Consider the following 26,282-nt stretch of genomic DNA (forward strand, 5'->3'; position numbering starts at 1 on the left):
TGAGTTTATCACTAGATTTTCTAATCGCATGTGATGCTACTCATAAAAGACTGAGACATAATTGTAAATCCAACACTATTTGATACTTATGGAAACATCTTCCACGGTCTTAATTTAGGACAGTTATAAAATGTATGCCTTTGAGGCCAGAGCTGCATCAGAATCAGAATTTACTTTACTGGCCTAGGAATGAATGTCTTGATAGTATTGGTGTAACATACAACAGACCATCGCATCACACTTAAAAGACCAGTCCTCAATATAATTTAGATAACTGTAATGTAACTTTCCACTGTATGCTTTCCCAGTTTATTTCTGGGTCATACTGGAAATGCCATATTTTGTCACCCATAATAACTCTGTTTAATGTGTTCTTTTGTAGAAAGAGAAGTCGCAAGCAACTTCAAGCCATTGCTGTTTCTATTCATCTGTGAAGATTCAAGGCACACTGGCAATACCATGCGTCTTCTAATTAAAATATTCATTTTACATAAAATATATTTTACAACGGCTACCATTCAGTAATTACTTGACTGTGACATTATTTTTTATAACAATAGGGTGTAACAGTGCAGGATAAAACATTTGGTCGATTAATCTTAGAATGTCTTGTAGGGATGGGCACCAAATTGGGTAGCATCTCAAGTTGGTATATTGGATTGACCACAGAGTTTTCCTTCTCTCTCTTTTTTTTTTTTTTTTTTTTGGTGTGATCAAACCACCCTAGTGACTGCATAGCGTTCATGGAAAAGCAAAGGATTCAGTCTTGTAGAGCGCGCCTGTCCCGCATCTCAACTCCAGCCTCCTTCCATATAATAGCAGTTAAATGATCAAACCGCAGACATCTGTGCCTCGTAAATTTCCAGTCCACCACATAAGAGACGTTGGTTGCAAAGTTGCAGATTTAGACTCTACAATGGTGATTGTCTTTCTTTTTCATACTAATCTAAAAATACAAGCAGGAAACCAGCTTGAAACGTATTACATATTTGTTAATTTGTGGTTAAATTAATGATAAATTCAGGGCATGAGAAGAACATCGAGGGAAAGGTAAAATGTACTACACTACTATTATAGTTAGATAAGGCCAACTGAAACAAAAATGGAAGGACATTAAAGTGTCAAATAACGTTAAAATACTGTATGTATGTATGTTACCAATTTTTTTTTTCATATGTTAAACTATTTCCCCAAACCTTTTTATATTGGAAGTCCTCATTAATTTCACTGTTGACAATTTGTAATTTTATAGTTTTTGGTAAGGGTTTTTATACATTACTCTTTAATCCTCAATATCAAAACCCATATTTATATCCTGCCACCATCTCTGGGAAATGCACATTGAGAATGCTGGTAATAACCTTTGATTTGTGCTGGAGGCCTTTAAGGTCTACAATTTATTAATGAATGTAATTTATGGGACATTTTGTAATTGGTAAGAAGCAAAATATTGATTATGTGGGCATAACGAATTTTAATTTTGTTACTTTTTTTTTTTTTTATAGGGTACAATACAACACGTTTAGGGACTGGTCTTATGGTGTTTGACTCCATGGCCAATGAGAATTTTGATTTAACAAAAATAATGAAAAAAACTAATGACACACATTATATTATGTATAATGCACACAGTGGCACTTGGCATCCTTGGCAATTTAAATTCTCTTTATGCGGACCTTGGATTAAAAATGTGTAAATGAGGTCTTATTTGTCAACAACTGGCCCAGAGTTTCAGAGCTTTTTAGTCTTTCTGTCAGAATTATTAACATTTGTCAGCCCAGGACAGATGAAATCCACATAAACAGGAATTCTGCTTTTGTGTTGTTTCCAATATTTGTAATCATTCCCCTAAAAAGTCAATGTGACTTCTGTAAAGTACACTGCAGTAAATCAAAGGCAATAAAACAACAGGTAGCCAATACTTTCAAAATGATATAAAATCTATTTAATTTTTCAGTAGTTTGCCATATAAAGTATATCTGCAATTGCAGTAATGATTGCCACTTATTTCATTACCTTTGCAACTGGACCACTCAGAGATACCAGTCCTGCTTCGCAATTAATGTTGGCACCTCTGCCATATAGGATCGCTGCTCAGTCTTTGCTTTGATCTTATTTCTTGCGCTTAGCCTGGCATTCATCAGGGAGTTCCCATGCTGCCTGGGGTCTGGAACAGTCACTGAGAGACTGCAGGCTCTGCACTTGTTGCGTTCGTCGTCTCAGCTCTTCTTCACAGGCTGCCACCAATGAGTTTGACCTCTGCCTGTCCCAGCAAAGCAAGGAAGCAAGATTCTGTTCTCCCTCCTCGAGTACCAGCTGCAAATAAAAAGAACATGGAATTAGATCATCATTTTCCTTTATAAATACTCAATTATAGATAAAAGATTTGTTAATAAAGATGTTTTATTTACTATGGATACAACCTTAAGATGTCCAGCCTGAACAAATTAGGATCAAGGGGTCTGAGATGATGAAGGCAGTAAAAAAAGATTAAGATACCTACGATTTTAAATTCAATTCTGGTCACCTTCACCTTAACACACTGAGAGTACACTTCACAGAAATCTCAGACACACAATTGTTCAACTAGCAGCAAATTAATAAAGACATTTATTTGGTCAGCAATGTGACCCAAAAAACTAGGTTTTGAACTTTACTGTTTCAAGAAATCTTGCTTTTCCAGGACAAAACAGAAAAGCACAAGTCATGTATGGAGTATGGAAAGACTTTTAGAACACAAAACGTTTGACTATGCAGTGCATCAGGCTCATTTGGTTAGCGAACAGCTAAGTTTTAACAGTTATCAAGGTTTCTGCTTCAGCATCAATGCACTCATAATAATAAATAAAGGGACAACAATGCAACCAACACAAAAAACTGTATACGCCAACTATGGTGACGTGCCTAGAAATAGGCCACTGACAGCATATCCACCCCACAAGCATCTGTACCTGACCTTAAAGATAATGGGGCCGAGTAAAAGTGTCAAGAGGCTCATCGGACTGCCCAGTATGTTTGTTAGGGGTGCACAGTACCGGCAGAAATTTGTCAAAAATAACGATACATTTTAATTGCGGTTGAGCACATCAGAAAGCTACGCTGCCTTTGTTACTTGTCCCGACACAATGAGGCAACTGTTGAGATGAGAAAGGAAGACGACGACGACAAAGTGGACGAAGCTGCCCTCAGATACACACCACAAACAAAATGAAGAGCTGGTAGTGACAGTGCGGGTCCTGCTTCATGGTCCCACTTCTCTGCTGGGAGCCTCTCAAACCCACCACCATCGGTAATGTAACCAGATGAACTGGGAGCAAGGGGATGGTGTAAAAAGTGCACAAGTGCTTTTATTAAAAACAAACCAAAACAGAGGCCATAGTGCAGTGCTTCAAAAATGTTTCAACAAATAAATAAATTACCCATAAAAACAGGGCGGTAAAAGTGGAGGTTAATAAATATTCCCATTAAAACGAGGTTAAAATCAACAGGCTGGAAGCAGTTTCTTTTTAAAAGCCCGGAACCTTTTTAGCTGGCGGCTCCCCTGCTTCTCCCATAGACATAAAAAATCCAGAAAACTTTAAGCATAAATCAAGTAAGCAACAATGAACATTTATTTATACATCTTTTGATGTTGTCAAAATGCTATACATGCTTCCAGGAAATCAATGGAATTGATGATGCTTTGTTTGGTCCAACCAATATTTCTTCATTAGAATATCTTTTTAAAAATTGTTCTCTGACAAAGAGTATTTGGAAAATTGATCACGTCATTTCAGTAAAGTTACAAGTGGGAAAGCTTTCTTTGTGAAGCTGGATTGTAGGGCTTGTTTTGATGACCTCTGCCGAGGTGGTGTTCAGGCTTGTTTTTAGTTTTTCTTCATGCACATACATTTTTAAAAAGATTTAAAAGGCTTTAAAGTCTACTTAGGTTGGCTTGTTTTTGTTCAATTGGAAACCAAACCAATTTGGAAGAACGGCTCTTTGAATACTTTTTTATTGTTAGTTGCGTTTCTGAACCACTGGGTTGCCAGCCATTTTTTGGTAGTGGGTCATGAGTTCCTGTTATTTAGTGGGCCGTAGGTCGTGGCAGGCCGCCTAAGCATTCAGCATTGCTGCACAATATATTTCTGTTCCCGGCTCTGACACACTTAATTCAACAAGAAGAAAACTATCTGACGATTGTCTTCGGTTCAGCAAGGGAATAATAACCCCTGCATTATGGTGACTGCCTTGACTGACATTTACACGTGAAGATAAAAATCTGCAATATATGTGAACTTACTTCTTGTTCAGTTCGTCTTACTTGGTTATTATGCACAATACAGTTGAGTAAAATGGTCGATATGAAAAGAAATGTCACAGTAGAACTACACACTGTTAACGCAAAAATTGGGCCAATATAAGCACCTAAACTGGATTTAGTCTGAAAAGTCAATGCATTAGACTATACCATGAGATATTCTGTTTCAGTGATCATTTTTAAATATATCAATATTTAATGTTTTGTCTGCCAACAACAGGATACAGAGACAATGAAGCTCCTTGTGTTTGGCAGAAAACGTAGCCAATGTACAGACAAGATTTAATGCTGGGAAATGTTCTTTTGTCATTTCTTCAACCTTTCAGTGCAACATCACTACCACCAAAAACCAATCACAACACAAATAATCATTTTCTATTTGTATTAAAGAACCTTTTAGACTACAGTTTACAACAGGCTCTACTAAGAGAGATGATCAAAACGTTCTGAGTCTGAATCTATAAGCGGTATTTTATAATGATCTTTTTGTAAGCATTAGCTCCTGAACTAAAATATGGGAATTACAAGTTATTAGCTTTTAAGGATTACAATGTTATATTTTCTTGTTTCAAATCCAATTCAAAATGGATGCAAAAAACTTAAACTGAACTCTCAGTGAAGTTCTATGTTTGAGAACAAATAAATCCTCTGCGATTCATTCTCTCCTGGTCAACATGTACCAGACAGCCCGTTTCACATTCAAAAGTGGTGGCGACACGCACAAAAATGTCACGCACACTATCAAATAAGGCGACGACAAGTAAAATTGTATAGAAAGAATAGGCAAAACAAAAGGAAAACACTGATTGGTAGCAGACACTGCTTGTCTGGCAGTCCACAGGGAAAGTTTCTGGTTTAATGGCATTTTTGGCGATCACAATCCCCAGTGTAAGCACATGAGTGTGTACATAAACAGGTAGCCATCCATACCCTTTTTTTGTTTAAAAAAAAAAAAAAAAAAAGGACAAAGTATATATAATATGTAACAGTACAATACAAATGGAAAAAAAAATTGACCAAAGTAACCTGGTGTGCTCCCCGTTTTTTGGGTTTTTTTTTTGATGCAGTGTGGTGCTCTATAGTTTCTTATAGTTGGATTAACTGGGAGCATTAATTTGAAAAATACAAGTTTGTTAAGATTCTATATACCATTTTATTGTAATTACAGTCACTAAAGGAATATATTTGTAATCTTTTTGTAATCTAACGTGGTGCTCTGTGGTGATTTTACGTTCAAACAGGTGCTGTATAAGTGGAGAGGTATAGTAGCAAAAGAGACAAAAAAATCGACTCTCCCATTCGTGATTTATATACAGTATGCTCCAAGTGTCCTTATGTTTCATAGTTCTGGATATTGCACAGTATTATGTGTTTGAGCTGAAGGAATGTTTGCCTTCCTAGCTAAGCAATTAGCTCTCATAACTTCTACTGCAACACAAAGGCTATCAATTGCAATATGCAGGGCTCCAAACTAAAGAAACTGCCTGGGAGCCACTGGATCCTAAACTAAAACATTTAGGGGCCAAATGATATTTTCAGTCACCGAACTACAAAAACAAAGGCTTACTGTGTCCTTTATTCTATGCCTATAGACATCGATTTCCTTTTATCATCCAATTCCTGCAATCCTCCATGATGGCTGATCTTGGAGTACCGATTGGTCTTTTGTTCAAACTTTTAAACTATGTGCAGTACTTTTTTGTTGGAATACTGAAACTGTGTACAGTCACAAATTGTGTCACTTGGCATCCCATATTACCAAGGATTTCTCTTCCTCTTGTTTGAGTTGAGTCAGTACCACACACATGGCTTGCCATTAAACTGCTCAAGTTATGGGCCTTGTGATAATATCCTGATTAAATCCTTAAACGCCGAGACATAATGTGAATGGCGTAGTTATGATTTTATTCTGTTTTGTGCAGAATAGCTTTGTTCTGCCACCATGTAGCTGATATGAGTAGCACAAGCAAAACCCCAATAAAGTACTTACTGTAAGACAAGTCTGCAAACAGACCTTTGATGAGCAATTTCACTGCTCTCCACTCTGTCTGGAGAACATCTACATCACAGCAATTCTTCAGCAAGATGGTTTTGGGCCATTTTACTAGAGTGTCCATCTCATCCTCTTCATAGATGATGGGGTCATAAGGCCATTGATTGTTACATAAAACAGAGAAACACTAAATGGCCTCGGTCACCCCAAAATTGTTGTTCATCATCTATCATAATTCCAAATATCTTTTTCTAGCTCTGTAACTGTTACTTCCACTGTTTTTACAGGCTATTGATTAAGATCTTCTTTGAAGCTTGCCCGACTCTGAAACCCTTGAGCTATATCTACCACTGACTGTTTTGCCATGTTTTTTAGTTGTCTGTCTCTCCACTCTCTGTGCATCATCCTCTAGGGCAATATCCAGACTTTGAGTATGTACGTCTAATTCAGCGTATTGTATGAATTCCTGAAGGTTTTCTTTTCTCAGTTGTCTTTACTTAATACTTTTAATTGTAGCCACAGCCTGAGGCAAAATTAGGGAATTCTTCTTAAGTGTAGGACTTTGATGTGATATTTCTCGCATCATTCATCTTAGCAGTTCAGCTATTCCACCTGATGGACTCCATCTGCCGAAATGCACAGATTTTATCTTGCTACCAATTAGTCAATTCTGCATTATAAATATATATTTTATTGTGTATAGTATTCCCTGAACATGGTCATGGTTAAGATATCAAATAATACTGTTCACAGGCACACCAGAAGTAACACACCTACATTACATAATCACATTATCTCTACTACATACATCAATTCCATTGTGTGTCATTTACCTTTACAGTCCTACTCAGTATTTGTGTTTTAAGTTCATCTGCAATGCCCCCAATAACTACTGCACAAGCAGCGTCATTATCATATGTCTTTGATACATCCATTACGTTCTTTTTCAATAGGAAGACTTGAAAGGCATATTTTGTCAACAGTAATTCCTCGTAGGCTGCATACAATTTTATTTTCAGAAATTAAATTTAAATTCTTATTCCCTTCCCTGTTTTTAATCCTTTTTTAAATAATTAGTCATCTCCAAAAAACTAAATTTTCCCTTCAACGCCCTGACTGGCTTTACAACAAAAGTTACAAATACATGACTTTCATGTTTAACTTTACCATACCTAAACCCAAGAAAAGTCCTAAAGCCACAAACTTATAAAGTGCCGTTCAGGCTTTTAGACAAATGAATCTCTTGATGTACAGTAGATGGTCAATCAGATGCAGCATTTTCAGCAGTCACGTTAAGCTTACCACATCAATTTTGAGGATCAACTACTGTGAGCAGAAAACATTCTTCAAAATGTTTTTTAAAAAGTCTTAATTTTAAGCTTCTCTATTATTAAGAAATTGACTATTGTGTGAAAGTTTATTCAGAAGCTTTTTATTATAGTGCTTTACCTTTAAGCTTGCTTGTTTTTTCACCCACCACTTCTATATTCCTTGACGAAGGGATATAAAATGCATGTACTTTTTTTAACATAGGTTTGTTTACTTATTCTAAAAAAAAAAAAAAAAAAACACATAAAAGTTTTCTTGTTTACCAAATTTCATTTTAAGACTTCCAAACTTGTTATGACTGACATAAGTATTTGTTCTCTATTAGTTACTATACATCAATCCAGGAAAAAAAGTTGTGCATCAGTTGCTAAAGGCATCTACACTTTAAATTGCTGTCTCCAAATTTTGTCACAGTCTGGAACACCAAACTCATCATCATATAGAGCTGGATATGATCGTCTGTCATAATTGGAGCTAAACATTATCTTCAGGTTGTAAATTAGACTGAAACAAGGTCACTGGCTGTCCTAAACAACAAAATATATGGAATACAAAAGAAAATGGAATTGATTTCCTTCTTACTGGACCTTAGCTTCTATACATGTAGACCTTCACAGCTCCTCACTCCTCTAAGGATTATTTTTGACAGCACAATGAAAGCTTTCAAAACAAAAATTGACATTCTTTCTTACTTCTACATCTACTTGACGTTAACTGTACTTGTATTTTTTTGTAACATTAGTAAGTCTATTATGTAATATTAAACTGCCATTGTATTACTTTTACCATGTAATTGAAAACATTTAGTGTTTATTTTGAAATATATTCTTGTTATTTATGTAAAACATGTTGTGATGATGTCCCCTATGAAAGGTGCTACATATAACAAAGACTGATACATTGATTGGTAATTTTTGAAGAAAGTAAAAACAGCCTAAATGGCTATTTGTTCAGGCTCAGCATGAGTAGCAGTTGAATGTACTCTACTAGTTAAAAGTTTAGAACACTCCAGTTTTTACCGAAATCTAAGCAGTTTGGGCACCTATCGAGGAAACTTGTCTTCCTATTCTCTGCTGGCTTTGGGTCTGCCAGATTTGTTCCCGTCAGAACTTCTAATTCAATTTATAATCCTAGCTATTCATGCTTGGACTGGGCATCTCCATTGCAAAGAAATTACATTTAATATATTGGAGACTCTACAACCAGCAGACATTTTAGGTTGTGTGTGGCTACAAAGACACTTCCCCGCCTTTGATTGGAAATCTAAAGAACTTATTACTTGGGGTAAAAGTGCTTATATTTGTGTTTACAAATTTTATTTTTGTGCGGTTTCTTATGTCACTTAGCTGAAATTCTGCCTTTGGAATATTAAAAAATCTTTTGAGATTTTCAGAAAACAGATCTTGTTAAAATTAACCCCTCCACCAAGCATAATTGAGTCCTTGCTAATTCATTTTAAAAAATAAAAGTTATAATATAGAACCAGGTGAAAAGGGAGATCTGTTACAGCAACATGTGAAACCTGGGTAGCTCCCAGTGAGCCTAAACTTGGCAGATGCAGTTTAACAAAAGCACGTGTAGCAATAAACATTTTGTCAATTGTATGAGCTAAACGACAGTTCCAATATTCATCTGAAAAACAGGCAATCTTCTGCAATTATGTACACTCAGCCCATGTACAAAGACCCTGACCAGGATAGCAGTAAAACCTGAGCTCATGCCACTCTGTGACAGGAATACTTACTGTGTCCTCTCTTCCCATGTTATAACATCAGAACTAAATTACTCGATTAAAACTAAATGTATATGTGTAAAATCAGGTTGCGTGAAAGAATTGATTGCATGCTACATACAGTGGGTACGGAAAGTATTCAGACCCTCTTCAATTTTTTACTCTTTGTTATATTGCAGCCATTTGCTAAAATCATTTAAATTAATTTTATTCCTCATTAATGTACACACAGCACCCCCATATTGCCAGACAAATAAAATAATTTTTGAAATTGTTGCAGATTTATTAAAAAAGAAAAACTGAAATATCACATGGTCCTAAGTATTCAGACCCTTTGCTCAGTATTTAGTAGAAGCACCTTTTTGAGCTAATACAGCCATGAGTCTTCATGGGAAAGATGCAACAAGTTTTTCACACCTGGATTTGGGGATCCTCTACCATTCCTCCTTGCAGATCCTCTCCAGTTCCGTCAGGTTGGATGGTAAACGTTGGTGGACAGCCATTTTTAGGTCTCTCCAGAGATGCTCAATTGGGTTTAAGTCAGGGCTGTGGCTGGGCCATTCAAGAACAGTCGTAGAGTTGTTGTGAAGCCACTCCTTCGTTATTTTAGCTGTGTGCTTAGGGTCATTGTTTTGTTGGAAGGTAAACCTTAGGCCCAGTCTGAGGTCCTGAGTCTAGCACTCTGGAGAAGGTTTTTGTCCAGGATATCCCTGTACTTGGCCGCACTCATCTTTCCCTCGATTGCAACCAGTCGTCCTGTCCCTGCAGCTGAAAAACACCCCCACAGCATGATGCTGCCACCACCATACTTCACTATGGGGACTGTATTGGACAAGTGATGAGCAGTGCCTGGTTGTCTCCACACATACTGCTTAGAATTAAGGCCAAAAAGTTCTATCTTGGTCTCATCAGACCAGAGAATCTTATTTCTCACCATCTCAGAGTCCTTTGTCTTTTAGCAAACTCCAAGTACAGGGACAGGACGACTGGTTGCAATCGAGGGAAAGATGAATGCGGCCAAGTACAGGGATATCCTGGACAAAAACCTTCTCCAGAGTGCTAGACTCAGGACCTCAGACTGGGCCTAAGGTTTACCTTCCAACAAGACAATGACCCTAAGCACACAGCTAAAATAACGAAGGAGTGGCTTCACAACAACTCTACGACTGTTCTTGAATGGCCCATCCAGAGCCCTGACTTAAACCCAATTGAGCATCTCTGGAGAGACCTAAAAATGGCTGTCCACCAACGTTTACCATCCAACCTGACAGAACTGGAGAGGATCTGCAAGGAGGAATGGCAGAGGATCCCCAAATCCAGGTGTGAAAAACTTGTTGCATCTTTCCCAAGAAGACTCATGGCTGTATTAGCTCATAAGGGTGCTTCTACTAAATACTGAGCAAAGGGTCTGAATACTTAGGACCATGTGATATTTCAATTTTTCTTTTTTAATAAATCTGCAACAATTTCAAAAATTATTTTTTTTGTCTGTCAATATGGGGTGCTGTGTGTACATTAATGAGGGAAAAAATTAATTTAAATGATTTCAGCAAATGGCTGCAATATAACAAAGAGTGAAAAATTGAAGGGGGTCTGAATACTTTCCGTACCCACTGTATCTGCTTAATCTGACACAGCAAACAAGCAATATTCCTTTAAAATAAGGCAATTGATTTTTTTCCCCCCAAGTGGCATGAAAAATCATCTGTAGCTAGCTAATGTACTTATGTTTTTTTATGCTACCAATTTTTGCTGATTTGACAGCTAGATATTATCATGTAATATAATAATGATTTTATTATTTTCAAATCCACCTTCAAACTTTATTTTGCAAATAATAGAGCTAGTGAACAAATACTTAGAGACACAACTTTTCATAAAAGGTTGCTGAACTTCCCTACTTCATTTGACGTAAAGATAAAAATGCCTTTCTTTTTTTTTTTATTCTCCCAAGTTCAACAAATCCGCCAAAGGAACAGGCTGCATGTTTTTAGCAACTACTCCTTTAAGTTTGGTAAAATCTGCTACTTGCTAACAATTAGAGAGACACCCATGATGGACTGTAAATTAGTTAGCCAACAAAATCCTCAGAAGAAGTCACTGGCAAGTGATGAGGCTTTTGTATTCATTCACAGTTCTGATGGATAGCTGAAAATAACCAATGAAGCTCCCAGAATATGACAGATGACTCCTACGGCTACAGTATGGGGTACTTACACACCTGCATAAATGTATGTTCTTTTTTTGAACTGAAATTATGACTGAACAAGAGTATGCCAACAACTGCGCACAGAAATTAGCCTGGTTTCCAATCCAATATAATAAACAGACATATCCTCTAAGTATTACCTCTGCAACTTTTGATCACTTGGTTAAAGTTAGAACTTTTGTCTAGCTTTTTTGGTTGTTAATAATATTTTCTATTGCTCGTTACAATTGGTTAATTTTATAGGTCTTAATATCCTGCAGATGCAGTTAAGCATACATTTCTTTGAATATGCCAATTATACTGTATACACCAGAGTGAACTCAAATACTGTACTTCAGGTTATATTAGTCACCATTAGTAACAACATTTTGGGAAAAAACACTTTAAAATAAATTGTGTTTAATGGATCAACTATAACTATTCAGTGTATGATGACAGGATTATTATTTGTTAAACAAAACTAACAGTTAAAACATACATTTTATAATATACTTACTTAAAAGTATGGGGATATTACATTTAAATACTACAGATTAAGTGACAAAAGAACATTATAGGAAAGAGGAAAGACTAATGTGTCTCACTTTACTCACCTGCAAATCCTGGTTGGATAGTCTAGTCTGTGGATTTGTTTTACCCTTGAGAACCATGAGAGTTCTCTGGCCAATCTTTGAACTCTGGCTGGGAATGTCACTTGTGGAGTTTACATCCATGTTAGTTGGTGCATCAATGGTATCTACAGTATATTAAAATAGGAGTAATTTTAATCCAAACTTTACATAATGCAGAGCTCTGTTACTGCATGACAGTTACTTACATAGATGTAGTTCCTAAAGCCATGGTGAGTGAACACTGTTAACCATTCATACTCAGTTCCCTGACACACACACAGTATGCATGAACATATAGTAGCCTGCAAAATTCTGGAAGATCTTCATAAACGTGAGTAAAAACTGAATATGAGTAAATACCAGTAACCAACCAAAATGTGAAATATCAATACCAATTGCAATAATCACCTACTTCCAAATTAACAAAAATGCTATAGTGCAACAAAAGAAAGTGAAATTGTCCACCATCTAAATGGAACTCCACTTTACTGAGAGGAGGTCAGTTCATTTTATACAATAAATCATACAATTTTTACATTTTTGTAAAAGTTGTGATTTACTAGTTTTAAGATTTGAAAAACACTTACTCCACATTTTTATTTTGTCGTTTTAAAATAACTTGAGCATTGTCTATATTTACATTTGTTTGTTTGGAGAAGCAGTCCCCAGAGCAGTACTTGAAGGCAGCTTTCTCTGGCCATTTAATAGTTACAGTTTATGCAAATCAGTAAGTAATTCAAAACAATTTAACTGAAAAGATAGCAATACCATAATTGTAAATGCCTTTTCACTTGTTTTGAAAAAAGCTTGTATTATTTAAAGCCTGTTCCACATATTTCTTGTAATTATACACAAACTAATCAATATTAATCTCATAGTTTGGCTTTAAGGCTCTCAAAATATTATATCACAATATTTAAGATCAACATTTATCAAGTACTTTTTTTTCAATCCCACAGGCTCCAGACCCACTAAGCCTGAAGTAGTGAATTAGGAGTGTTAATTAGTACACCACCATGTTGCCCCAACCAAAAGCCATAGCAAACTAGATGATCTACTTTGTTAAATTGTCTTTGTATTCCTACAGCCTCTGATGACTTTCATAATCAAATGAATGAAACACCGTCTTTTTCCAGCTTTCAAAAGGTTTTGTGAATTCAAGATTCCAGTGATAGTCAGCCACATTGTATAACTCTTCAAATGTACTTCACATTTCACATATTTGACTATCAAATGAAATATACATGTTTAAATGTACCACAGAACATGCGACCAAAGCATGCAAGAAGTGACTGAAACTTGCTTCAATTATATCACTGAATTTAAATTTCTAATATTTGAATAAGCATAAAAGAAATTGAATGACTTTTTGCTCGTGCATCTATCCCACTGAATTGCAAAGAAAACCTGTATTTTAGAAAAGCTGAGTACAGGGGAATGTTTATTGTATGTTATACAAGTTTATAATTGTGAAGAACTGTTGAAACTAATGGTTTCTTTAGCATTAATAAAAAATGTAAAAATTAGGCAAAAGTTGCATTACTTATTTCATACCAGTTGACGCATCTGTAGTAGAAGCTGCTGAGGTATTTTCTTGCTCTGCTGCTTTAAGGTACAGCTGTAAAATGTCCCTGGATTGCCGTTCTTCCTCTCGCCTGTCAAGAACCCTCTGCAAAGTCTCTTGCAGAAAACGTGCTCCCTCTTCCATTTGACCCATTTCTTCCGCTAGCTCATTACAATTGACATCGACTAAGGTCTGTTGATGTCAATTGTCAAAAACAAAAAACAAAAACACTCAAGTAGAAGAACAACTTCGTTCCAGGGAATGAAGTAAAACTTGATCTGTTTAAAAGTTCCTTACTCTAGAAACTCTAAAGTTTGCTCAGTTATGATTGAAGTCATTTTCACTTTTAAAGTGCAATGGGATTCTTCCTTCAATTGATTATTCATTATTGGATTAAAACAGAAGGTGGAACTATGTAGTAAAAAGTTAGAAAGACAATATGAGAGTGAAAAACAATACACTATTAACCGTTACAACATATATTATAGAGACTATACATTTCTCTATTAATCTTTAAAATACACTTTCTCCAAATAAGGTTGGAAAACCATGTTTGGAGAAAATATCCACTCTATTGCAGCAAACACATTCCACAAAAAAACAGGACCAAATGAAAGTCCAACCCAGAATATATGCAAATACTCATACTTATTCACATAAGGTCAATTTCCAGTCACCAATCAGTATCACAGCATGTCTTTGAACTTTGGGAGACTACAAGTACATGAGGAGTACTACAGACAGGCATCAAGACAGGGTCAAACATAATTTATTTCCACCAAAGAGTTTTATTTAGTTTTGCACATAACACCACAAATTGAGAATACCTCATTTATTAGTATATTAGAAGTCTTCATTAGAAGTAAATTTAGTGCCTTGTTGAGTGTTGTCAGGAGATACAAAGACTGCCAGAGATGCAAAGCAGGAAATCTTTCTCTATTAATGTTCAGTCTGACACATCCACTTAAGGCCCACATCATGTTCATTTGTCTGATTATATTCATGCCAAGTGTTGCAAGCATGCAAGTCATTTCTATATCCTGCTTTTTTTTTTTTTTTTGAGATCATTCTTTCAACTTAAAAATATTTCAGACCTGATCATCAGATGTGGTCAGTAACCAAAAAGGACCTCCTATCAAGGGTCTACAATACATTCTACAGTACTGTAGTTGACACATCAGAGACTGTTGACCTGAATGTCAATACTATCTTAAAAATAACATCAATGGACATTACCTGAAGTTGTTCTTCTGACATAAGTATAATGCTGGAAAGATTCTGCTTTAGCTGGCGTGCCAGATGTTTCCACTTTTGAGCTGTAGTAACTACTCCGTCAAATTCATCTGATGCTTCATTTCCAGTTAGCCAAGCAGTACCTCCATCAACTAAAAAAAGCAGAACTATAAAACACCATCGCAGAAAATGGACCACATACTAATGTTAGTTACTCTGCAAGATTGTACTTATTTCAGCTTATTTTTCAAAACATATTAATTATTAGTAAACAGTACCTATTCCCTTAATGTATGCATTTTCAATGTAGAACAAATATATAGTCTTCAAATACTAACAGCATCCTTACTGTACATCTTAGCTCAATAGTTAACCATAATAGTACCAATATTTAAAAGGCAGTTACAGCCTAAGACATTAATGAGGTCCTGTTTCCCCACTTCATGTATAGAATCCAGAGTATTCATGTTTGATGCTGAAGGAGATTCAAAAGTAATTCCAACATCTATAAACATCTAATGGCACTTTTCCACTGCATATTACGGCACGACACGGTTCAGTTCAGCTCACTTTTGGGGGGTTTTCCACTGGGAACAGTACCTGGTACCTGGTCCTTTTTTTAGTACCACCTCAGCCGAGGTTCCAAGCGCCGAACCGTTACCAAAGCGTGGCGGTAAACTGCTGGTCACTGATTGGCCGGAGAAAATCGTCATTACTGCGTCACTGGCTATTCTTTTCTTTATACACGCGGAAGTTTGTGTCCCGTCTCTCCATAGCTGGACGCAGTTTGTTGCATAAGTGGATGAATGTTTCTTCAGACATTCGAAAGTTCTCCAGCCACTGAGTGTTTGTAAAACCGGGAACAATCACATCCAAACAGATGGTCTGTTGCGGCGACTTTTTTGCAAAATATGGAAGATCTGTAATATACAGAATCAGCATTTTAATGTTACACTGGCAGTTAAGTTCATTTTATGCTTTGCAACAGTGATAAAAGTTAGCTAGTGATGTGCTTTTTTTAGATGCTTACCCTTGCGCGTCGTCGAGCTAAAGTGTTGTTGTTGTCTGCGTGTTGTTGTAAAAGTTCTACGGTGTCACGGCAGTAGAGGCGGCGCAACTATAACGACACGTGAATAATCCCGCCCACTCTAAAGCGGTACTAAACTGCAGTCGAAACGCAAACCGAGCCGAACTGAGCCGAACCAAGGTGAGCTGTACTGAACCGTGCTGTGCCGTACTATGCAGTGGAAAAGCGCCTTAATACAGTTCCAGAACTAGTGATATAAACAACAGTTTAATAACAATCTCTGTTACTGCATTTCAAAAAAACTCAAAAATAGGGATGCAAATTAAAAATGTTTAAATGTTAAGACTACTTTAAGGTTAAAAGCCATTTAGTACATTTAAAAAAACAACACCTAAACCCTATCCCCTTCTACCCCTTTCCCCCAATCATAATACAGTACACTTTATAGAGAAAGCAAGATTTCAGCATATGCTCCTTGACCATCTGCAGGTGAACTGTATAAATCAAATTTGCTCAACCTTAATCATTCAAGTGTTATATAAAAGTGACCACTGACCATCCCTGGTAAAATGGCTTCCTTGGCCAGTCCTCCTCATTTTGAGCACTCTAATGACATGCACAATTAGAACTCATAAATACAGTAAGTGTTCCCAAACTGACACCTGCACCTTTTATAACACAGCCATGGAGGCAACACTGTGGTTATAGTGAAGCAGTGAGTAAGCAAAGTAGAGCGAAACTGTACTTTAATGGGACATAGATACAAGAATGTATAGTATTGGCACACTAAGAAAAGAAGTGTCAACACTTATCTTGGATACACAAAACAAAATGGTTAGTATAATAAGGAATGTTTATCATCACATATTAGTTCTGGGAGGTATACCATTTCACACCGAAAACCATTTTTTATTTTTATTATGATATGGATTTTTCTTATACAGCAACACCGGTTTAAATAGCCTAAACAATGTTCGGAATGTGGTGCAACGGGAAACTGTTTGAGGGGGGACCTTTTTCACTGCTACAACACTAAACACACATGCAACGGAGTACATGTGTTAATGGAGGTAATGAGCGGTGAAAATGGACAGAGAACATTCTGAAACTGAAGCTGTAGCTGACGATAAAGTTGAACATGATGACACAGAAGAACTTTTGCCGAAAAGAGGAGCCGTATCTGTTATCTGGAGATACTTTGGTTTTAAAAGGTCAGATGTGGACCAAACAAGTATTTACTGCAAATGCTGTCAAGCTAAAGATGTCGCTGGAGGCAGCAACACAAGCAATTTTCTGCACCACCTTAGCCACAAACATGCTTTGGAGTACCATGAATGCATGGAACTAAGATTGGCCCCCGCCACGTTCTCAGGTAAAACTGAAAAAGCTAGAGGACACTTGAGTCAGATGTCACTTGTAGATGTGTTTGCTAGAGGTACTGCCTACGACAAAAAAAAGCAATCGGTGGATCGAGATAACCAACGCCATTACAATCCATATAGCTAATGTGTCAGTGGACAGAGATTGTTAACATTAACAGAAACTGTAGTTGGTTTACAGAAAATATTTACTATTTATTCCTTTTCTAAGACATGTTCAGTGCAATACAACTTTTGAGAAGCACCTCTGGATATTTTACTAAGTCTAAGCGCCTCTTTGGATGGTTGAAAATATGTTGTCAAAATTATAGTTTAAGTTGTTTGCAAAATTTGTTCAATAAAAAGGTTCAATATTTTGACTGCAACTGTCATGCAATGCGATTCCTTTTCTTCATTACTGCCACCCCCTTGAAATCACTTTATGGGGCCGTGCAAACCTGTATTAATACTTGTGTGCACATTAAAATGTTTTTTTGTACAATGTACAGTTCTCATGACAGTGGAATAGGTTATTCTTAGCCAGTCTACTGCAGTAATTGCAGTGGAAAATGTGGTTAACAACCACTCTTGCATGGAAAAAAATACCGTTGAATACCGTGAAAACGGTATAATTTTGAAAAATACCGTGATATAGAATTTGTCATACCGCCCAGCGCTATCATATATAATTATATATAACAGCTGTCAATGTCACTAAGCACTTTAATTTTCTGCTTAAATATTTTTTGAGTAGTATGTTGTTCAATATTATGTTTGTTGAAAATTATGTTTGTTTTTAAAACATTGCATTTGAAATCGAAAAGGTTTTTTTCTGACTGGACTACGGCTCTCCAACTATAAGCATCCAGAAGCCAAGGAGTACTTTTTATGTTGTTTTAGTATTTCAGTTATTTTTTTAATAATCTGAATCCATACTTTCTTATTATAGTGACTTTATGTGTCTGCAGTCACTGTGATCTTAAATGTATTTTAATGGTGTGCAGGAATCCTTCCAAGCCTCTTCATTTTACAGTGCATAGAAGTCCTCAGCATAGGAATGATCAATAGTCCTTCCTTATAAGGGTCTGTTACATTTTGCCACTTGCTGTATGGGAGGTGAGTACATATGCAAGTTAACCAATAACTGACTAACATACACTGTGTTGGGTAAAAAATTCATATATAGTTGTATAAAATTCAGTCAACCCACCATTCAAATTTTTCTATTAATATACTCCCTTTTTCACATGTTAACCTGAAATGTATTTCATAAAAAAAAAAAAAACCAAAATCAGGCAAAATCAGCTGCTTTATAACATATATATTTGCTGTAGCACAGAGTGAATGTGTGTGTGTGTGTGTGTGTGTGTGAGAGGGCGCAAGCAACAGGAAAAGGAGAAAGGAATCCCATAGCATGCTGTATATGAAACCCATATTCCACCTAAGTAAACTGCTTAGCCTTTCTTTCATGCTAGCAAACATCCAATAGACAGTGAGGTCTACTTGACCTTCCAGTGCTCAGCAGAATATTCCCAAAATTAAAATTAAAATTGAAATGTGCTAGTTTTGAGTTGCAGTAATTTGATGCTAAATTCACATTTTCATTTAAATGCTGCTGATTTGCTATAAAAACCATTTACCAAATCTCTTGGACTATAGCTTTTCTACTGTAAAATATTTTTTTTTATCATGCTGGTAAACTCATAGACTTATATTGTGGGATCAGTGAAATAGGCAATAAATTATACTGAAAAACCTTTTAGATAATTTAAATATTGAAAAGGTATATAAAGTCTTGTAAGAGAAATAACATTACATTTAACCAAATATTTTTCAAATAACAGTGCAATTTTCTTGACCCCCAATTAGAGTTAATGGAAAAATGTTAATGTGTTGACTGTTTTGCTTTTCACATTAAATAAAAACTTCTATATGATATATCAAAGCAAAAATTATTCAAGTCACATCCTATGACTGGTTTAGTGAAAAAACATAATAGGGACAGACAAAAATAAGACACACAGGACCAACTACCCTAACTAAAAGAATACTTAGTTTTAAATACTGTACAACTTAAAATTGCTCTTTATACTGTTATTCCTTAAAGCAAGAAGCAAAAAAAAACCCACTTTAATTAGAGGCAAGAGTGTTTGCTTGGAACTATGACATTGAAGGAATTACTGAATCATGACTAAAGGCAAGCCATGGACATAACATACGGTAGTGCCTGTGGCTGTACACTTTTCAGGCGAGGTAGAACAACAAACACGATAAGTAATTTTGCTACTGCACAAGAAATAACCTAAACATTTGGTAGATTTACTTGTATGACTGCTTTTTAGATCTAACAGTTACCTGAATGATTTTTCATTTATCTTAACAGTTTTTAACTCCTATCATTGGGCACCCCCATGATTGTAGGTTTAAATTCTGAGAACAGTGAATGCTAAAGAGGACCACACTAATTTGGCTGCTTATTTTTATGAAGCACATCTTAATTAGTAGGCAAGTGAAAATGGCAGTGAAGTAACTGTTCTACCTTTAGTACCCAATATTATTTGCACCCGTCTCTGCACTGTTTATTGTTAACCATCAACATTTAAATACAGTTAAGGGAGCAAACAGGACGGGAACGGAAACAAAACAGGAAAGCAACAAAACAAAATATAAGCATTTAAAGATTTGACAAAGGATATAAATATGCATGACTTTTTTTTAGAAATATTTGTAGGCCCAATAGATAAATAATATCACTTAAAAGTGAGAATGATGCACTTAGTGTGAAATTGGCTGGAATAAATCCTGCAGGTATGGGGTTACCTGAGGACTACAGTTCAAAACCAATTGTTTTTACACAGTATTCTAGTTGTCCGATTTACACGGTGAGCAAACATATTTCTTCTTATTATATATCATTAAACACTAAAATTTGAACCACAGCACTTCATTACAATTTATAAGTTATCTTCCGTCCAACTGTTAAAAACCCCACTAACTTATCCAAATAGCCATGCAAGGCATTTTAATGGTTCAAAGGAAGAGTAAATATCTAAATGTTGCCTAGCATACCACTGCCCTTTCATTTTAGGAGATTTCAAAACTCTAAATCATTTAGCATAGCCTCACGTGCAAGAATTGAATGGGCCACAATATAGTTGCTTGTGTTGTATTCTCCAAAGTAAAAAAGAAAATGCCAACAGTTCATACCTTTCATTTTTGGAATCCAGCTTTCATTATTTTGAAGAATCATGAACTTGGTATTGGAAGGCAAGCACATGAAATATGTCTCATCTTCAACGATTGTGCCATCATCCTCCAACACAATAGTGACAATTTCTTCACTTTTGATGTCCAGAGCCTCGCACCCTGACAAAATTAGAAAAGGAGAGTAATATGATTTATATTATATTTTATTTTTCAGGACGATAAAACAAGGTTTGATAATGATAATTAAGAAGTTATTTTTAATAACTACAGTACACAAAAAGCTACTTCATTTACTTCTACTAAGTAAATTTGAGAACTGTAATACAATAACCGTAATACAATAATATATCTTCTGCAAATATACAATTACTACTCAACATTTAATATAAAACAGTACAGCAAAAATCGCAAGTAGAATTTGATAATTTAACTATATTAAGTCCGGTATTTTGAATTGGTAGTTAAGTTTGTAGCTGGGTTTAAAACACATAAGATTGAATATGGATTTGCTCCACTTCAACTTACAGAACAACACAATGACTCTACTGTACACCATATGGTATGCTGCTCTAATGGAGGTCTACTTTGCATTTCCAGGATACATAAACCTAATAAAGTTGGCTGAGCTATTTACTTTCCAATTAAGTTTAGAACTAAGTTTAAAATTCAAAATTTAGATGATGAATTGTGATGTGATTTAGATGTAAGGAACTGTGGTTTTGATGCACACTTCAAATAAGTAATGATATCACAGCAATGATTCAAAAACCAACGACCAAATTTTCTGGAGATGCTCATGACATTAGAAGGTACTAGCTCTAGAAAAAAAGAAAAAAAAAAACTTAATAATTTTAAAATATAGGTTTCTTCACTATTCAATTTTCAATTCACTCATAACATGGTAATTTTTTAATTCTGGGGATTGCATAGTATTTAAGCAAAATATAGAGCTGGAAAAGAACTTAGATTAGATTATTTATTTATTTATAAAAGGCCATTTAAAACAACAAAGTGCTGTACAAAAGAGCATTTAAATAAGCACAATACAAACAAGCATGCAAAAGCAGATTAAAAAAACAACCAATTGTAACATCCACCACAATCCCATCATGCACAATGAAAAACAAGAAGGTCTTAAGCCGACTTTTAAAACCTCGATCAAGGACGAAGACCTGATGTGCAGAGGCAAGTCATTCCAAAGCCTAAGAGCAATGTCCCCCCTTGAATTCAGCCAAGATCTTGGCACTACAAGGAGCAGCCGTCCAGATGACCTCAGTGCTCATGGTGGCACATAGGGGTGAAGGAGATCACAGATATACTTTGGAGCGAGACCATGCGAGGCTTTAAAAACAAACAACAAGATTTTAAAACCAACGTGACACCTCACCAGTAGCCAGAGGAGAGAGGTTTAAAAATGGGGGAGATGTGATCCCTTTTTCTCAACCCAATCAAAAATCTAGCTGCCGTGTTCTGAACCAGCTGAAGATGTGAGAGAGCAGATTTTGGCAGACCCACATAATAGGAATCACAATAATCTAGTCGAGATGTAATAAAGGCATGAATGACTGTTTCCAAGTCCTTCTGTGATAGAAAGGATTTTAGTTTAGAAATTTGCCTCAGTTGGTAAAAACTGGACTTTACTACCATGGAGATCTGTTTTCAATTCTTAGTGGTGACTCAAAGATGATACCTAGGTTTCTGACATCATTATGAATCATTGCTGCCAGAGGTCCTAAGCGCATGTCGATTTCAACTGCAGATGTGGTAGGACCAAAAATAATAACTTCCGTTTTATTTTCGTTTAATTGCTAGAAATTTTGTGCCATCCAATATTTTATATCCTCAAAGCATTTCAGCAGCTTTTTTTACAGATGAAGTGATGTCAAAACTAACTTTGAGGTATAGCTACGTATCATCAGCATAACAATGTTTGTAAAAGATGGCCCTCAAGGGGAGCAGATAAGGGGAAAACAGAAGGGGAGCCAGGATAGAACCTTGAGGGGCGCCTTGTGTGAGAGGAGCTGGCTGAGAGAAATTCCCATCTATGTTAACAGACATAGATCTGCCTTTCAGGTAGGACACAAACCATTTCAGTGCACGGCCTTGAATGCCTACTTCACCCTCAAGCCATTTTAACAGAACTCCATGGTCCACTGTGTCAAATCCAGCAAGAGATCCAGCAAGACCAAGATTGCAGAAGAGACAGAGTCCAAAGTTAATACAAAATCAGTTGTTACCTTCAGCAGAGCCGATTCAGTACTATGAAGTTTTTTAAAACCTGACTGAAACACATCACATACATTGTTATAAAATGATATCCAAACCATTTCTGTGCAACTTACTGTATATTTAGGGAGATATAACCAGTCAAAGTCATAACAAACCCCCTCCCCAATAAGTTCAAACTTTGCAAGCTTAAATCTCAATTAATATTGATCCAAGACACATGCAATTTCAGTCCCATGGGTTACTCATATGAACAAATCAACATGCCAGGTTTCATTAAAATCTGTGATGAGGAGATCCAAAAGTGTGATGATTTGACACAGGATTACCCTAGAATGTCACAGGGACCCAGAAAACTGACATCATTTTTAATGTCACTAATTCCACTTACAGTGCCACAGAAAATTGGCATAAATGGAGGCAATGTAGGAAGCAGCACAAAGTTGAAAGCCGGACCATCACAGGGCAGGATTTTTTCTTTTTTTATTTAAATAATGTGCTACTAAACATTAGGTTTAATTTATTCAGCAGTTATTCTGCAGCATTAGCGTTGTTCTAAACAGTCGCCAGCTCCAGTCAGAAACTGCCATTTTTCAAAGATTCCGAAATACAATTTTGCATCAGTCCAGTCACTGATACAGACTTGCTTAGAAATGGAGATTATACACATGGCTTGAATGTGTAGTACGAGGAACATCACCAGCTAAACAAAGTTTATCACAAAAAACAAACTAGAAATGTTATTGGAGTTGATTGTCAGATGTCTGCATTTAAACATTATTCTAAATTATTCCAAATTTTCATATTATTTTCATTAAAAATGCAGCTTCCATACTTTGTAAAGTTATTGGTTAATTATTACAATTTTTACTTTTGTGCTCTCAATTGACATTTTCAGTTTAAAAACAAAACAAAATGACCATGTTTTCTACAATTATTTGTCTCTAATTCTATAGATTACACTCAATTTGTCCCCAAAGGGAAATTAAAATTTCCAGAAGCTCAAAATAAAAACTACACATATGATAAAAACAACAACCACCCCAAACAAACATAAGAACCTCTGGCTTGGATAATAGAGTTGTTGCTGTCAATAACAGGGTTGTGGAGTCGGAGACAATTTTGGCTACCTGGAGTTGGAGTCGGCAAAAATGTACCAAATCTGATGACTCCTAATAAATTTAAATTGTAATGAAAAAAAATACAGCAAGTTCAAATGTCCCATTTCACAAACAACAGTCATAATTAAGTACTTAGCTGATGTAAGAATAAAGCCCAGTGTATAGTTGTGTTACTACTCGTGTGAAGTTCAGCTGAGCTATTATACAACCTGGCATTCACATATTGCAATCTGGATTATGGTACATTACAAAAAGTGTTTTCATTTTATTTCAGATATAATGTGTTTAACAAGTTCATTTGAGTGTAAACAAGTGTAATGGTGTAGGTGGAGGTGTTAGCTATGGCCTGATGTGTCTTATCTTTTGTTTAAACTGGCCAATATGGTAGAGAGTCAGCTTACTAGCCAGTAGTTCTGTGGTTAAAGGACGTGTATGTTGCCTTCCTTTAATCAACATGGAAAATACACTAGCATATTAAATACAGAGGAGTCGGGGAGTTGGAGTCAGAAGTACCAGAAACTAAGGAGTCGGAGTCGAATCTATCTACCGACTCCACAGCCCTGGTTGTAGGCAAGAGTAAGATGAGGTCAGACCTGTTAAAATTGTACCACAGGTTTATCCTAAAAGGCATTAAAAGTTGAAGAGAGTAGGTCCAACTGGCAGTCTTCGAATGTAACATGCTGATTGACATTTGGTTCCTTCCTTGAACTGAATGACATTCCAATTTAATTCATCATTAACATATTCTTAGTGTGAATCATTTCTATTGCTGACTCAGCCAGAATGATGTAACTTATTTTCCTGGGCAGTAACGAGGACAAATTCAATCTACATTTCAATGTGTGGATCACACATTTTGTTTAGAATGTTAACTATTAAATTAAAAAAAGAAAATATAGGATAAGAAACTGTAACTGGACTATGATCTTTCTTTCTACTTTTTTAAAAAAAATCAAAAGATACCATATTTTAAATTAATGTAACATTCTCAAACCTGGTCAATTACAGTTTAAAGTCACTGGGAAAAAGGCAGAAGACAAGTGTCCAAGTTTATCACTTGGTCCATTCATAGACAATAGCACACCGATACTTACTCTGGTGCTAATTTGTAATTGACATTTTAATCTACCCTGCAAATCTTTGGAGATGTGAGAAGAACATCAAAATACCTGTTGGAAAACCTACACAGACATTGGGAGAACATGGAAAAACATCAGGGGACAGGGTTTTAAATCAGGACACTGATCCATTAGATCGATTAGATCCAACAGATAAATAAATAATAGGTAAGTCAATAGATATTAATAATTTGAAATAGATAGTAACGAATAATTAAATAATAACAATGAATAATAAAAAGCAACAGTAGTAACAAGTGTACTGCATATACATAAGCTACTAGGAGCAGTTCAGAGGCCAGGCAGCCAAGGGGTAGAAGCTGTTGCAGAACCTGAGAGAACTACTTTGGATGCTACAGAACGTTCTGCCAGCTGGAAGGCGGACAAAGGGACTGAGGGAGAGGTCCTTCACAATGCTATAGGCTTTGCAGATATAACGCTTTATAAGGACGTCTTTAATGAAGGGCAGAGAAGTCTCAGTGATCATTCCTGATCATTCATATACGTTGTGGGACCTTACGGTCTGAAATATTGCCCTTCCCAAACTAGATAGTGATGCAGGTGGTCAGAACTCACTCAACAGTGCCCCTGTAGGATATGGCGAGAAGAGGGCAACGTAAGCTTGACTTCTTGAGTTGCCAAAGGAAGTGGGGACACTACTGTGTCTTCTTGGCTACAAAAGTGATGTTAATTGACAAACAAAGGACAGCTGCCAGGTGCACACCAAGAAACCTGGTGCTCTTGACCAACTCCATTGCAGAGTCCATGATGTCCAGTAGGGTATGAACAAAATTGGCCCTCCTGAAACCAGAAAAACATCTCTTTCATCCTGTGCACTAAGAGACAGTCTGATGCACTTACACCTGTCTGCCAGTCGTCTCACCCCCATTATCATATTCCCAACACCACCACAGAGCTGTATAACACAACTGTACAATATTGAGTCAGCAGAGTGAACAGAAGACGGCTGAGTGCTCAGCCTTGAGGGGCACCACTGCCCAGTGTGATGGAACCAGAGATGGTGCTTCTGACACTGACTGTCTGGGGTTTCTCTGTCAGTAAGTCTTGGATCCAGTGGCCTAGCAGACCCAACTTCTTTATGAATCTGTTTAGAATTTGTACTTATTTTTTATTTTATTACTGTAGCACTGTGGTTAGCTCTGCTGCTTCACAGCTTCAGAGTGCTACACAGTGCTGTGAATAAGTCGTGCCCCCTTTCTGATATCCTTTCTTTGGCATATTTTACAGAACGAA

General features: G+C 36.2%; 1 protein-coding gene across 2 annotated transcripts in view; it reads right to left on the reverse strand.

Moving 5' to 3' along the window:
- Positions 1-1,922: 1,922 nt before the first annotated feature.
- dffa (DNA fragmentation factor, alpha polypeptide) overlaps positions 1,923-26,282 on the reverse strand; it is a 31,644-nt gene continuing 7,284 nt past the window's right edge. For both annotated transcript variants that reach the window (XM_039755970.1, XM_039755969.1), the window contains exons 2-6: positions 20,564-20,722; positions 14,975-15,123; positions 13,729-13,930; positions 12,157-12,299; positions 1,923-2,316 (exon numbers count right to left, since the gene is read on the reverse strand). In XM_039755970.1, the coding sequence (XP_039611904.1) occupies positions 2,113-2,316; positions 12,157-12,299; positions 13,729-13,930; positions 14,975-15,123; positions 20,564-20,722 (857 nt within the window). In that variant the 3' untranslated portion in view covers positions 1,923-2,112. The remainder of the gene's footprint in view (positions 2,317-12,156; positions 12,300-13,728; positions 13,931-14,974; positions 15,124-20,563; positions 20,723-26,282) is intronic.

The sequence above is a fragment of the Polypterus senegalus genome, chromosome 6, assembly GCF_016835505.1.
Source record: "Polypterus senegalus isolate Bchr_013 chromosome 6, ASM1683550v1, whole genome shotgun sequence".
Lineage (NCBI taxonomy): Eukaryota > Metazoa > Chordata > Cladistia > Polypteriformes > Polypteridae > Polypterus > Polypterus senegalus.